The sequence below is a fragment of the Ambystoma mexicanum genome, chromosome 14 (assembly GCF_040938575.1).
Source record: "Ambystoma mexicanum isolate Mex_15411 chromosome 14, UKY_AmexF1_1, whole genome shotgun sequence".
Classification (NCBI taxonomy): Eukaryota; Metazoa; Chordata; class Amphibia; order Caudata; family Ambystomatidae; genus Ambystoma; species Ambystoma mexicanum.
The window spans coordinates 36,139,210-36,154,862 of NC_090940.1; the positions used below are offsets into that span (position 1 = coordinate 36,139,210).

The following is a 15,653-nucleotide window of genomic DNA, read 5'->3' on the forward strand; positions in this document are numbered from 1 at the left end:
TCCAGCTTGATGTGTGCTGCATGCTCTGCTGCGAGCACGGGTGGGGGGGGGCGGGGGGGGTCGGTGCAGAGGATTATCACCCAATAGCCTTTCAGGGCCATGAGCATTCACAGGCTGAGCAGCAACGTCACACCTTGGATCCTTATTAAGGTTCTGACTTACTACGCTTGCCTCTGATTTTTCAAACCTTTGGCCTTTTGCCATACCATTGAAAAAAAGCATCGAAAAAAAAGCATTGAATGCATTTTTTAAAGGGTTAGTTTAATTATCATGGGTTTTAAAGATAAAAAGGGGGGTTTAGGGGGAACCCACATTTAAAATAAATACATTTAAAAAGAATGTATTAGAGGCTTTTTTTAATGGATTTTTTTTCAATGGTATGGCAGTCGATGCAATGACTAGGAACCGTTGCCATCACCGTTGCAAGTGTCACAGGAGGCTTGTTAGAGAGAGCAGCCTGTTAGGACTCGTCTGCGTTTCACAATGGACCGACCCTTTCTGTCTGAGACAGGGGGCTGCTTTTTAATGGCCTTATTTTACAGATCAGACCTGGGTATACATGCTTAGATCTGGCTTCCAGGTTCCCTTCCCACCGCAGGATGTACGTTAAAATACCGTTTTTTTATGTCCCCCGCATTCACTTTCATGTATGCGGGGGAACACCCCCGCAGCCCCTGAAATTGAAAATACTGAAGTAGGAGTGCGGGGGACACCCCTACGACGCCATCACACATACCTCTGTATTTTCGGAATCGTGATGTTATATTTATGCCTAATGCAGGAAAAGCATGTGTCATGGTCTTCTGGGTAGGACCTTATGGGGCGATACCCCACCACAGATGCAGGGAGGCTGGAAAAGGGACGCAATGCTTTACATTAGAGATGAGGAACAGGAAGCGGCCTTACCCGTTGCTGCCCGCGGCGCTGCTCTTGGACATATCCGCAAACTCCTCTTTGCGCTTGCTGCTGCGGGCATACTGCTCGCTGAAGAGCTTCAGCGACATCTGGTCCACAGCGTCTCTCTTGGCCTCAAGGGAGCAGAGCTGCACCTCAGCCTGTGGGGGCAAAGAGTGGAAAAGGGGTTAACATGGCATGCCCCTTGCTTTTAGGGGCGGAGGAGCCGCACAGCTTATGTAGGGCACGGAACCATTCCTAGATAGGATTTTCCAGATCCTAGATGGAAATGCACCATTTCTATAGGGTAATGAATGGATTCGAAAGAGAAATGCACACATAACAGAGAGTAAAAGTTACAGTTGTCATGGTGACGACGCTACTCCTAATCCATATCTCACATTCCCCATGCTCTGGGATTTCTAACGAGGGATACATATATCCTGTAATTTGGGGGAGAGGTAACGTAACATATGAGGGGCAGAGAATTTTGAGACAAATTTACATATTACAATACGTAATGCACAGATTCTGCAAGGGCATTGTGACGAATCAACTTCCAGGGCCCCAGTGGTCCAGGGGTGAATATTGGTTTCAAAACCCTCAAGCAGCCCCACACCTCTAGTACACCAGAAGGGATCCAAACAGATTGGAAACACAAGCAAATAATAAACCTCCTTGTATAATTTTGGTAACGTGGACGGAACGGCAGGCTTATCTCCGAAAAGTCGTGGATCATTGGTCAGTTGCAACACAGCGAAAATACAATTATTACCCAATGATAAAAGAGACTGTCCAGTCAAGGGTGTATCAAAAATATCGACTTTATTTATACACAACAGACAGTTCTAGTAACACTATGAAATACAACTAACCATATAAAGAAATGCAGACGGCAAACAGTTGCAAAGAGGGAAAAGGGATGCACTCTGGATACTGATAGGAGGGTAATCGTTATGGTTGATAACCGCAAGTTTACGGTTACTTTGCTTCAGCACAAAGGGAGCAGTAGGTCTTAATATGTCTCTAGGGGCCTTCGGGGAAGGAACAGGGGGGACAGAACCACAATGTACCTTGTGCTGTAGGTGTTCTTGGTGCTCAACAGGGTCGAGTCGGCTTCAGGGTGCTTTGCAGGCTTCTGGGACAGAGTTCAAGATGTGAGTCAGCGGTGGATATCAGGCGGCAAGATGGTTCGGCCAGCAAAGCTGGACAAACGGCTGCAGGTTGGCCTACATGGCGGCTCGTGCCAGGAATCATTGTCTCAGTGCTGATTTGCAGTTCTGAAGCACTGGCTGAGACGTTTCAGATGTCTTTAAGTGACAGCAGCTTGACAACAGTCAGCGTTGCAGTCATTCGAGGATCGAAGAACTCGACTGGTTTAAAAACTTCCTTTACGGCGGACGTCCATGGATGCTTGTCGCGCCACCTCTCCCAGCTTCTTCAATGAGCTTGTTTCTTCCTTTAAGGCTGATAGCCTACAGCTGTGGAGTGTGTTGCAGGCAGCAGAGAACTTCTGGTACTTCCTATCCCAGAAGCGTGCTGCAGAGCTTAGCAGGGGACGCTGTGTGCTGGCTGTGTGCCAGTTCTGGAGCTGCTGGAGGGGCCTTTGAGCTCTTTATCTCCCTCTGTCTGTTTCCTGGGAGATGTTTAGGGGAGGCACCCTGCTTCCCTCTTTGGTAATCCTGGACTTCCTTCACTCGCGGGAGATGTAAGGCCGACTGAACCTTCAGCCAGGATCCAAGGTTGAGTTCTTTGTTATTTCAAGTGAAGTCTTCAGATGATCTGCCAAATGAGGGGCTCAACCCTCTTTTAAAGCCAAATGGGCCACAGTGATTGGTGTAGGCTAAGTCTACCTTAATGAACCAATCCTGGGGTCCGTACCAACAATTGTCTGTATGCATGAGGTCATAACCAGAGTGCTCTGCAACAGGAAAGTATAAGGGGTCAGAAATGCGAGGTGGACAAGTAGCTACAGGTTTTCATAAGGAGACATTGGTCCTCATTATGACAATGCCGGTAGCCGTGCTTGTAATTACTGGCACGGCTGCCGCCGGAGACATGAAATTACCAATACTCGGCAGTGGGGATCTACTGGGGTATCCAGCCCCGGCACACCTTTGCCAGGTGCAAGTAATAATTATTCCCTATTCCCATTTGAGCCCCATTGGGGGAATGGGGAGGGTGGATGCACCGACACCTTTCATGAATGCATCTGTCTAGATATACGAGTGGGTGCCTTTCAGCCCGCCAGGTCAGACCTGGCGGGCTGAAAGGCACCCGTTTGCATAACTCGTTGTTACCGGACCGGCAAACTTGTAATGAGGCCCATTGTAAATATTAAGGGTGTGTTAAAAGGCTCACTTTGCCCAACCTAACGAGAATGTCCCTACCTGTCCAACTAGGACTAAAGGAAAAACCCATAATAAAAGATATCTGTCCCCTACACTTATGCATACAACAAAAATCATTCAGGTATCAAATGGCTGTTTAAATGCAATTATATAACAGTTACATTCAAACATAAACCATGAAAAGATATATCCTTGTAACCAGTGTGGGATCCCAATCCCCAAAATTAATTCAGGATTTTCCAAACCAAAGTCCTTTTCAATATCCAAGTTCTAATCCAAATACAACACCGTTATTTTCACTCCATAATTCTCAGTTGGCACTTGAATTGTCTCATTGCTAAACAGACTTCAACAGTTCAACAGTTTTTGCTTGAACAAAAAGATTCTATCTTCACACTGTCAATCAGTATTCGATATGATTTCTCTTCATTGGAGAACACCTACTTCTTCATAAGCAATAAGGTTTTGCCAGGATGGTTTTTCCACAGTTCATCACAACATATTAATGGACTTGTCATTTTCATGCTTCCACAACCTTCTACCCAATTACAGTATTCAATATCTTCTTCCTGGCCCACTAATCTGCCAGGACTAACCACTAATAGTCATTTTCCTGGTGTACTCACCTGCCAGGATAAAACTCCTACCACTACTACAAGTGTGATGAGGCTGCTTCAAGCTTTCCACACTTCAATCCTCAATGTGGAAAAAATAAATCAACAATGGTTTCATCAATAAGTCACAACACACTTACAATGTCTCTCACTCTGATTTGTTTCCACCGGGCAATGCAGATAATATTCCTCTCCTCGATTATTATTACAAGGAGGGAAATCACTCTTCCATCTTTGTTCTCCCTGAATTGCCATTCTTTGGTTTTAGCTAAACTGATTTTCCTTAACTGCCTTTCCTTGATTTTGGCAATATTGGTTATAGTGTTCTTGTACAAATGATCTTCCTTTAAATCACATTCAGGTTGTTTGAATAGTCTTTCCTTTTGACTTTGGCAAAGGTGGTTGCTATATTCTTTTCTACTTGGGTTAAATAATATCCCCTTTTGGCTTTGACAATCGTAGTTACAGTGTTCCTCAATGCGATCTCTCTTAATATTTAATATAAGAGTTGTGCCCCCTTCAACAATGGTGGATACAGTATTTCTTAATATTGTCTCTCCTAACATAGGAGTTACACTTAATTGGCCTCCATTAAATAGTTGGGTATTCAAAATGTTATTGGGAGTCAGCGGTCTGTTTTGGAGAGCCCCGTGGTTCCCTGGCAAAGGCAAACTCATCTGTCTTTCTGTGCGCATCCAATTGACCTGCTGCTCCTTCTTTCTTGGTCCCGTTCGCACAGGCGACTGACAGCTCCAGTAATGTTTCCCTCGCTCGTGCCTTCTGTAGCTGGATCTTTCACCGCACCACTTGCACTCCGGTTATTGTTACACACCGGAGTCACAGGCAGCAACACTCGGACAGCCCCTCACTCCCTAGGGACATCTGATCGGCAAACTGCTTCCCGCTGCGTGTTCTCTGCCATCTACAGGGCTTCTGACCTCTGCAACTTCCACAACACGGTGTCGCGCTTCCAATACAGCAGTGACTCGGTCTTGTTTCTCCTGTCTCTCTTGCTCCTTCTGCCTCCTTCTAATGGCCTGCACCTGCGGGGGGTTTAAATGCTTAAAGGTTTCGCTCAGGTGTGGGTCATTAGAACTAGACTGCACATCACAGTTCTTCACCTTTGAGCTCCTCCTCCTCATCCCAGTACCTAAAGCATTATGGGACTTGAAGTTCCAAGTATTCTCGTTCCTTTTTATTTAATTTAATTGCCTCTAATTCAATTGTTTATAAAATGTACCTTCAGGAGAAGTTTTCAAATGAATCATTAGTTGATTCCTGATTTTATAATTCAAACCCAAGATGGAATTAAAACGATCAGAAGCAGTGAGATTGGTTCCCCGATGCTTACATGTATCATTCCCACATTTCCCATTAGGTCTTTCAGGACTGACAAGTTGGCTGATTTTGGGAAGGGATGCCCTACTGTGACAACAATCCATCAGGTATTCTGGTATTAGAGAAACCTCTCCCTCAGAAGAGGATGAATCCAGCGTCTCTCCCAGCTGAGCGCTGAGCCATCCCATTTCCTTGGGGGCCTTCTCCTCTCAGGTGATCCACCCGGCTAATATCACCCCCAGGGTTGGGATCAGGTAGCAGTTGCCTTCCCCTGGCCACCTGGAAAGACTCTGTGAGGACTCTGCAAGATTCATCACAAAAGCCCTTGCAATCAGGATGCCCTTTCCTATGGCCCAGCTCCTTCCACACAAAACAACCTTTGTGTGGTGAGAACGCAGGTGTCCCGGAGTTAGGGGTGCCTGCGCTCTTCTTTTTAGTGTGCACGGCTGAACTAGAGTTTGGGGGTTTCCCTTTGTTCTTTTGGGGGTCTGACTTCGAAGAGGATTTGGTTGGACCTTTGTCCTTCCCATCCTTGTTTACTTTTTTGTCCCCCGATTTCTCATCTGGCTTGGGTGTGCTCGCCTGAGCCTTTTTCTGGACTTGAGTACTCACAAACCTGTCGGCAGCCTTTGCAAACTCCCTGGGGTCTGTGATAGTCTTGTCCACTAGATGCTGGTGTAGGTCAACCACACAATTCTTCAACACATGCTCACACGCAATCAAATTGTACATCCCTGTAAATGTTTCAACTTTGTTACCACTCACCCACCCGCTCAGATATTTCAACAAGTGTGTGAACACTTCAAATGTCTGCCACCTCTCTTTCTGAGCTCTCTGAAGCTCTTGAGATACTGTTTTGGGGTTTTACAGAACTTCCTGAGGAGGGCTGCCTTCATGCTCTCATAAACGGGCCTTTCCTCAGGAGATAACTGAAGAAGTGCATCAGTCCCTGGTGTCGGTAAGTGACTCATCAGGGCTGCACTCCACAGCACCTCACCCACCTCCTGTAGCTGAAAGTCAACCTTGACTGCTTCAAACCAGTGAGACATAACCTTCCCCACTTCATAGGCCTGCACTAAATCTTTGGGGATGTGGTGTTGGGGCTTATCCCGGGCACCCTGGTTTGAGCCACTACCGCTGCTTTCACTAGAGGTGGATCTGTTGGCCTCCTTCGTCTCTTTGAGCCCCAGCTTTTGCAGCTCTATGATGACCTTGCCCCGCTGTTTGTGTTCCTCTAGCGCTAGTCTCCTCTCCTCGAGCAGGAGCTTTCTAGTCGCTACATTGTTTACCACTGGAACAATTACTGGGCCACTTAGAGGCTGAGGCCTGGGACCTGTGGGATGCCGCACTAGCCCCTGACCACATGGACACTCTGGGGTGTTCAGAAACCAGACTTGTCCCCCGGAGGGATGTATTGCGAGAAACTCTGCTCATGCTGTCTTCCTCGTCATCTTTCAGAACCCCTTCTGGATGGCCTTCTTCATTTGGTCACACAGGGCCTATCCCGTCCCTTGGGGTGTCCTCCCTAGGCTCTCTCGCTTCTACCTATGCTTGGAGGCTGGTCAACAACTCAGGTTTATTAACCTTAGTGCTGTGAGGAAGTCCCCTCTCTTGACATAGGATGTGCAGGACATCCTTGGTCATGCCTTTCATGGTCTCTATGTCAAGATCCATGATTATTAACAAATACCCAGCAGTGTCTAAACATTGCCTGCAATAGTACTTTTATCGTTGGTTAACGAAGCTGTGTGCAAGGCTCCAACTAGATCAACCGTCTGTCACCAATGTGACAAATCTACTTGCGGGCACCTGTGGTACAGGGTTGAATATGGGTTTCTAAACCATCAATCAGCCTCACGCCTCTAACACATCAGAAGGGATCCAAACAGATTGGAAAGACAAGCAAATTATAAACCTCCTTGTCCATTTTTGGTAACGTGGACGGAACGGCAGGCTTATCTCTGAAGGGTCATGGATCGTTGGTTAGTTGCAACACAGCAAAAATACAATTATAACCCAATAATAAAAGGGATTGTCCACTCAAGGTTGTAAAAAATGTCTACTTTATTTATACACAACAGACAGTTCTAGCAACACTACGAAATACAATCCACCCTGTAAAGGAACAAAGAGGACAGACAGTTTCAAAGAAGGAAAAGGGATGCACTCTAGATACTGACAGGGGGGTAGTTGGTGTGGTTAATAACCACAACAGTTTAAGGTTTCTTGGTTTCAGCACAAAGGGAGCGATGGTGAGGGCAACAGGAGTAAAGGAGCATCCAGGTGAGTAGGATGGGGCAACAGGAGTAGCATCCAGGTGAGCAGGATGGGGGCAACAAGAGTAGCATCCAGGTGAGCAGGATGGGGCAACAGGAGTACAGTAGCATCCAGATGAGCAGGATGGGGGCATCAGGAGTAAAGCAGCATCCAGGTGAGTAGGATGGGGGCAACAGGAGTAAAGCAGCATCCAGGTGAGTAGGATGGGGGCAACAGGAGTAAAGTAGCACCCAGGTAAGCAGGATGGGGGCAACAGGAGTAACGTAGCATCCAGGTGAGCAGGATGGGGGCAACAGGAGTAACGTAGCATCCAGGTGAGCAGGATGGGGGCAACAGGAGTAAATTAGCATCCAGGCGAGCAGGATGGGGGCAACAGGAGTAAATTAGCATCCAGGTGAGCAGGATGGGGCAACAGGAGTAAAGCAGCATCCAGGTGAGCACGATGGGGGCAACAGGAGTAAAGCAGCCTCCAGGTGAGCAGGATGGGGCAACAGGAGTAAAGTAGCATCCAAGTGAGCAGGATGGGGAACCAGGAGTAAAGTAGCATCCAGGTGAGCAGGATGGGGAACCAGGAGTAAAGCAGCCTCCAGGTGAGCAGGATGGGGAACCAGGAGTAAAGTAGCATCCAGGCGAGCAGGATGGGGGCAACAGGAGTAGCATCCAGGTGAGCAGGATGGGCGCAACAGGAGCACTTATTTGCCTGTCTGTCAGTCTCTGTACATCAACCATACAGATAGGCCGATGGGGCTGGGGCAGAGTCAGACACGCGACAGGCTCTCTCCTCTGATGTATTAGTTCACCTTTCAGGCACTCTTTCCCTTTCCTCCTGGGCCAGTCCATCCCTGCCCCCTCACTCCCTGGCCCAGGCCATGGTTGAGACACGACGAGTCCACATGCTGCAGCCGCTGCTCTCCCACCCTCCAGGCAACCGCAGAGGGCTGTCCTTCGGGGGGGAGGGGGGGGGTATTTAGCTACTTACACGCCACATGCACGCGTGGGAACCCTTGATAGGAGACATTGCAAATGTTGGTCCCAGGTGTAGCAGCAAGTTTCCTGCAGTGCCCAGCAGAAGGCAGCACAACCTGCATGTTGTCCTGCACATTGTGCGATTTTAATACTGGACTAACACGGTGCCAAACGTGTTCTTTCAGGCACTTGCATTACATATTCAGGCATCGAAAGCTAGGGGGCGCCACCTGCTTCCCGTCGAGAGTGCCACATCAATATCCAGGTCCAGTTACCAAGCGCCTAGAAGCTCTGTAGCGCTACACACAATCAATGAATGCAAGGAAGGGCATGGATGGAAGGAATCGGAGGGCCAGGCCGAGCCGCAGGCACTCCGGACACATCTTGGACGCAGGTGTCGCGGTCGAGGGGAGGGTCGAATCCCCCCCGTCTGGAAATCACAACGTGGCTTTGAAGGAAAGGGGCCGGTGCGGACAGGGGCCCTGGGCGGCCGGAAATAGCCGGATCGGCAGCAGCCGGAGACCGTCCGGAGGGGAAATGAGAGGTTCTTTGTCGGTTTCCGTTCGTTGGGGCGCCAAGTGCTGCGGAAGCGGCCTCGGAGCGCCGGAAGCTTAGGGGAAACGCAGACTGAAAGGGAAAGTGCCAGCATTTGAAGACAGGAAGAGCTCTACTCATACCCAAGTGTGCCACCCTCAGACCCGGGCACCACAATTCACACTCAAGCAGGCAGTCTACGGACCTGGCACCATAATTCACACTCAAGCAGGCAGTCTACGGACCTGGCTCCACCATTCACACTCAAGCAGGCAGTCTACGGACCTGGCCAGGGCTCCACCATTCACACTCAAGCAGGCAGTCTACGGACCTGGCCAGGGCTCCACCATTCACACTCAAGCAGGCAGTCTACGGACCTTGCCAGGGCACCATCATTCACACTCAAGCAGGCAGTCTACCAACCTGGCCAGTGCACCATAATTCACACTCAGGCAGTCTTCCAACCTGGCACCATCATTCACACTCAAGCAGGCAGCGTACGGGCCTGGCCTGGGAATGAACACTCAGACTCGTGGAGCGAGCTGCAGGCCCGGCCGCCTCTACTCACACTCAAGCAGGCAGTCTACGGGCCTGGCCTGGGAATGAACACTCAGACTCGTGGAGTCAGCTGCAGGCCCGGCCACCTCTACTCACACTCAAGCAGGCAGTCTACGGACCTGGCCTGGGAATGAACACTCAGACTCTTTGAGCCAGCTGCAGGCCCGGTCCCCTCTACACACACTCAAGCAGGCAGTCTACGGACCTGGCCTGGGAATGAACACTCAGAGTCGTGGAGCGAGCTGCAGGCCCGGTCACCTCTACTCACACTCAAGCAGGCAGCCTACGGACCTGGCCTGGGAATGAACACTCAGACTCGTGGAGCGAGCTGCAGGCCCGGTCACCTCTACTCACACTCAAGCAGGCAGCCTACGGGCCTGGCCTGGGAATGAACACTCAGAGTCGTGGAGCCAGCTGCAGGCCCGGTCCCCTCTACTCACACTCAAGCAGGCAGCCTACGGGCCTGGCCTGGGAATGAACACTCAGACTCGTGGAGCCAGCTGCAGGCTCGGTCACCTCTACTCACACTCAAGCAGGCAGCCTACGGGCCTGGCCTGGGAATGAACACTCAGACTCGTGGAGTCAGCTGCAGGCCCGGCCACCTCTACTCACACTCAAGCAAGCAGTCTACGGGCCTGGCCTGGGAATGAACACTCAGACTCGTGGAGTCAGCTGCAGGCCCGGCCACCTCTACTCACACTCAAGCAGGCAGTCTACGGGCCTGGCCTGGGAATGAACACTCAGACTCGTGGAGTCAGCTGCAGGCCCGGCCACCTCTACTCACACTCAAGCAGGCAGTCTACGGGCCTGGCCTGGGAATGAACACTCAGACTCGTGGAGTCAGCTGCAGGCCCGGCCACCTCTACTCACACTCAAGCAGGCAGTCTACGGACCTGGCCTGGGAATGAACACTCAGACTCTTTGAGCCAGCTGCAGGCCCGGTCCCCTCTACACACACTCAAGCAGGCAGTCTACGGACCTGGCCTGGGAATGAACACTCGAATGAACACTCAGACTCGTGGAGTCAGCTGCAGGCCCGGTCACCTCTACTCACACTCAAGCAGGCAGCCTACGTGCCTGGCCTGGGAATGAACACTCAGACTCGTGGAGTCAGCTGCAGGCCCGGCCGCCTCTACTCACACTCAAGCAGGCAGTCTACGGGCCTGGCCTGGGAATGAACACTCAGACTCGTGGAGCCAGCTGCAGGCCCGGCCACCTCTACTCACACTCAAGCAGGCAGTCTACGGACCTGGCCTGGGAATGAACACTCAGAGTCGTGGAGCCAGCTGCAGGCCCGGTCACCTCTACTCACACTCAAGCAGGCAGCCTACGGACCTGGCCTGGGAATGAACACTCAGACTCGTGGAGCCAGCTGCAGGCCCGGCCACCTCTACTCACACTCAAGCAGGCAGCCTACGTGCCTGGCCTGGGAATGAACACTCAGACTCGTGGAGTCAGCTGCAGGCCCGGCCGCCTCTACTCACACTCAAGCAGGCAGCCTACGGGCCTGGCCTGGGAATGAACACTCAGACTCGTGGAGCGAGCTGCAGGCCTGGCCGCCTCTACTCACACTCAAGCAGGCAGTCTACGGGCCTGGCCTGGGAATGAACACTCAGACTCGTGGAGTCAGCTGCAGGCCCGGTCACCTCTACTCACACTGCAAGAAGCAGCCCTAGCATGTGCACTCCCGCTCACACTCAGTAATGCAACACTAGGGTCTACACCGTTGCTCAGAGATGCATCCCTGGGCCGAGCGCCCTCAGTCACACTCAAAAAGCAGCACTGGGCTTCACACCTTTGCTCACACTCAAGGGGGCATCTCTAAATCAGAGGATGGCCTTAGCGGCTCACCCTAGCGCACACACGCCTTAACGCAAGACCGGGGCAGTGGGCCTGTTAAGCTACATTTGCAATATACACCCAGTGCGGGCGAAGGAATGGAAGAATACCCCTGCTGTACTCCTCACATTGATGGGGGCGCAGTTAGAACACCTCCTGACTGTAAGGGTTCTGCTGGAGATTTGTCTCAGGTCCCTACCACCGGCCAGCAGATATAATGTTATGCAAAGCAGCCAGTAACATCCATCATTACTATTCGGCTCCTTCTTCATTCTCATAGAGATATTTCAAAAGAGTACAATCGGAATATACTAGACTGTCCCTCTGGCAATCCTAAACTTCTTTTGGAAATTATTTGATGTGGTTATTCTATGTTTTCATGACGTTCTTTGCTCAATAAGAAAATTGTAATGTTCTCATTATGACTACAATATATGCTGAAAGTGTTTATAAGAAATGAACATTGTACAATTAAAAAAATAACCAGTTTACAATATAGTACAATTAAATAAGAGGGAAGCAAGATCCTTCCCCTTAACATCCCCCAGGGAACAGAGGGAGATACTGGATCAAGAGGACCCTCCAGCAGCTCCAGAACCGGTACCCAGCCAGCACACAGCGTGCCCCGCTAGGCTCTGCAGCAAGCTTCCAAGTTGGGAAGTGCCAGAGAGTCTCTGAACCAACCCAAGGACAAGGCAGCTGCCTGCAACACTCTCCTCAGCTTTGGGCCGTCCGCCTTAAAGGACGACACACGCCCAGTGAAGAAGCTCGGAGGAGTGCATCAGCAAGCATCCACCGACGCCCGCCTTAAAGGACATTTCTGAGGCAGTCCAGCCCTGTGAGCTGCAACCAACTGCACCGCTGACTGTTTTCAAGCCACAGTCGCTAACGTTGTCTGAGACGCCTCAACCAGTGCTTCAGACCCACCAACCAGCACTGAGACAACGATTCCTGATCCCGAGCCGTCGTGTAGGACAGCCTTCAGCCGTCCATCCAGCCTCGCTCAACGAACTGCCTACCGACTGATAACTGCAGCTCTCTCCCGTCTTGAACTCTGTCGCAGAAGCTGCGAAGCACCCTGAAACTGACTCCACCCTGTCAAGCACCAAGAACTTCTACAAGCACAAGGTACATTGTGGTTCTGTCCCCCTGATCCTTCTCCGAAGCCCCCTAGTGACATTTTACGACCCATTGCTCCCTTTGTGCTGAAATCAAGTATGCTTGCACTATTGCAATTAATGACTACACCGACTACTCTCCTCTCAGTATCCAGAGTGCATCCCTTTTCCTTCTTTGAGACTGTCTGTCCTCTGCATTCCTTTACAGGGTGGGTTGTATTTTGTAGTGTGCTAGAACTGTCTGTTGTGATCATAATAAAGTAGATATTTTGATCATTAGGTAAGAATTTTATTTTCACTGTGTTTCAACTAACCAATGATCCACAATCTTGCGGAGATAAGCCTGCCTTTCTGTCCACATTACCAAAATTGGACAAGGAGGTTTATAATTCACTTGTATTCCAATCTGTTTGGAACCCTTCTGGTGTCCTAGAGGTGTGGGGCTGATTGATGGTTTAGAAACGGATATTCTTCGGTATGGGATATTATAGTAATATAGCGGGGCTGCGGGGGATGGTCTCCCCCCGCATATCTATGGGGTGTAAAGGATGTTTAATGAAATTTTTAAAATCTTTTTATGCCGGCATTTTTGGCCATATGTGGTCTCAATGATCACATAGATCCCAATGAAGGAGTAAGCAAAGTTGTGCCCTCTGCCCTCCCCAACTGCAGCATCCATAATGTCTCCTTCAGGGCCCACCCTCCAGAAGAGAAGGAGGGCCAAGCATGGGTTCCAGAGCTGCCGGCACACCAGGCACAGAACACAGTTTCCCTAACCGGGGGCTACCTGCTACCCATGGGGGGGCCGTGAGAGTTTTCATATGGAACAAGGAACGTTTTTAAACACATTTCTTTGTTATCAGCATTGCCTTTTCTACTATGTAAATGTTTAAGTGTTTGGCCTTGTGATGCAACGTCTAGGGCTGAAAGTCCACACACAGCTCCAGTTATCTACCAAGTTCTTTATTACTAGACAATGCAAGCGAGCAAAGAACACACTCTTTTGAAGCTCGGTTTACATCTACAATGTCTGCTTGTTTGTCATGCAAAAAAGAAAGCCTCATTTTATATGGGTATTCACATTTCTTAATGCAACGCATGACAGAAAACTGGTTTCACTGCTTAGCCAAAGTGTGTCAGTCTTGGAAGGTAATTTAATCTCAGTGTGCATTGCCAGGGATGTCATTTGGAGGTCGCCAGGGGTCGCAGCCACGACCCCTGTGTTCTGACTTGCTACCCCCATTGTTTTTTTTTTTAAACTGAAGCTCCTGGAGTAGCCGGGGCCCCCAGAACCCCTGCATTGCGGGGGCTCTGATGCACCAGGTCTGAGGTGGGGGGGTGGGGCTTGCAGCGCGAGAAGAAAACACCCAGTAGAGGTTGGAGCTGACCGTGACATGTGCACGTGTCACACAGGTTAAGTTCCAACCTTTTCTCCTCCGGCTTCCTTGCAGCTCATATACAGGAAATAGTAAGCTCTCACCAGCCTCCTGCTTCCTGTTTGTGAGTAGCAAGGAGGAGCCGAGGGTGGCCTGGATGACAGACCAAAGCTAGAAAAACAGGTAAGAAGGCTTTAAAATAAATGTCATGTGTATTTTGCATGTGCGCGTGTCAGATGTATGTATGTGCTGGGGGTCAGTGAGTGGTGGGTGAATGGGATGAAATGTGATAGTGTGTGTGCTTGAATGTCCTGGGTGGGTGGGTGCGTGTCTGTGTGGAGAATGCAGTGTGAGTGGTTGCAACTGTATATATGCAAAAAGGCAAGGTAGATGAGTTACATAGACGCTTACTGCAGGAAAAACTAGAATGTGAGTAAAGCGGCCATGATGAAAATGCAGACGTCGGATCGTGTCAAAACTACATCAGAGACAAACCAGAGCCGCAGATCAGAAATGCTGCAGAAAACAGCTTCCTGTAAGAAACAATGAACATCTGTTTTGCTGAGACCAAGGATCACAGCAAGAAATAATTGGAAAGTACAAAGGGAGTTAACCAGGATGAGCTATGAATGAAGGGCACACTTCTCTAAGATTAAGCAGAAGCAAAAACATCTGCATGTGCTAAGTATTGGAACATCAAGGATGAAGAAAGTACATATAAAACGGAGCAATCAAGTCTCCAGAGGCCAAGTGGAGTAACAACACCCAGCATAATTAAATCAAATAGCAGTAAATAACAGGTCAAAATTGACAAATTTGTGGTCTACTGACAAATGGTGCATGACTCGAAAACAAGGTCTATTCATTGAGCCTCAGACGAAGCTAGTGGTGTACCCCGACTCCCTTAAAAATCCCAGAGAGGAAAACCGCCAGCAAGGTCACCTACAAAGGAGAAGCCTTGGCTCATGGTCTAGCTGATGAGAGATGGTAGAATAATCGACCAATGTGGGCAGTGCTCTGACGTTGTTCCCCGTGCCTGGGTTTCTTGGCTCCTGGTCTAGCTGATGAGAGATGGTAGGCTAATCGACCAATGTGGGCAGTGCTCTGACGTTGTTCCCTGGGCCTGGGTTTCTTGGCTCCTGGTCTAGCTGATGAGAGATGGTAGGCTAATCGACCAATGTGGGCAGTGCTCTGACGTTGTTCCCTGGGCCTGGGTTTCTTGGCTCCTGGTCTAGCTGATGAGAGATGGTAGGCTAATCAACCAATGTGGGCAGTGCTCTTACGTTGTTCCCCGTGCCTGGGTTTCTTGGCTCCTGGTCTAGCTGATGAGAAATGGTAGACTAATCGACCAATGTGGGCAGTGCTCTTACGTTGTTCCCCGCACCTTGGTTTCTCGGCTCCTGGTCTAGCTGATGAGATATGGTAGACTAATCGACCAATGTGGGCAGTACTCTGACGTTGTTCCCCGCGCCTGGGTTTCTTGGCTCATGGTCTAGCTGATGAGAGATGGTAGGCTAATCGACCAATGTGGGGCAGTGCTCTTACGTTCTTCCCCGCGCCTGGGTTTCATTCTGTTCACATGCTGCTAGCGAGCCAAATGTCTGAGGTTGGGAGGGTGTACCAACCAATCATTAGTGGCTATGTAGCGGCATGCTATACAGTGTTGCAGAGGCCAATCCGCTGTTATTATTTTTCATAATCAGTATTATACGTATTTGGAGGTAGTTCGAGGCCTGTCTACCAAGATATGGGGCAGTCAATAATGTTATTAACACTTATACATACTAT

At 49.8% G+C, this 15,653-nt stretch overlaps 1 protein-coding gene across 1 annotated transcript in view; it reads right to left on the minus strand.

Annotated features, from left to right (window-relative positions):
- AKAP6 (A-kinase anchoring protein 6) overlaps nucleotides 1–15,653 on the minus strand; it is a 1,117,075-nt gene that overhangs the window by 195,200 nt on the left and 906,222 nt on the right. Inside the window, exon 8 of the mRNA XM_069638465.1 lies at nucleotides 907–1,055. Coding sequence (XP_069494566.1) covers nucleotides 907–1,055 — 149 coding nt within the window. The remainder of the gene's footprint in view (nucleotides 1–906; nucleotides 1,056–15,653) is intronic.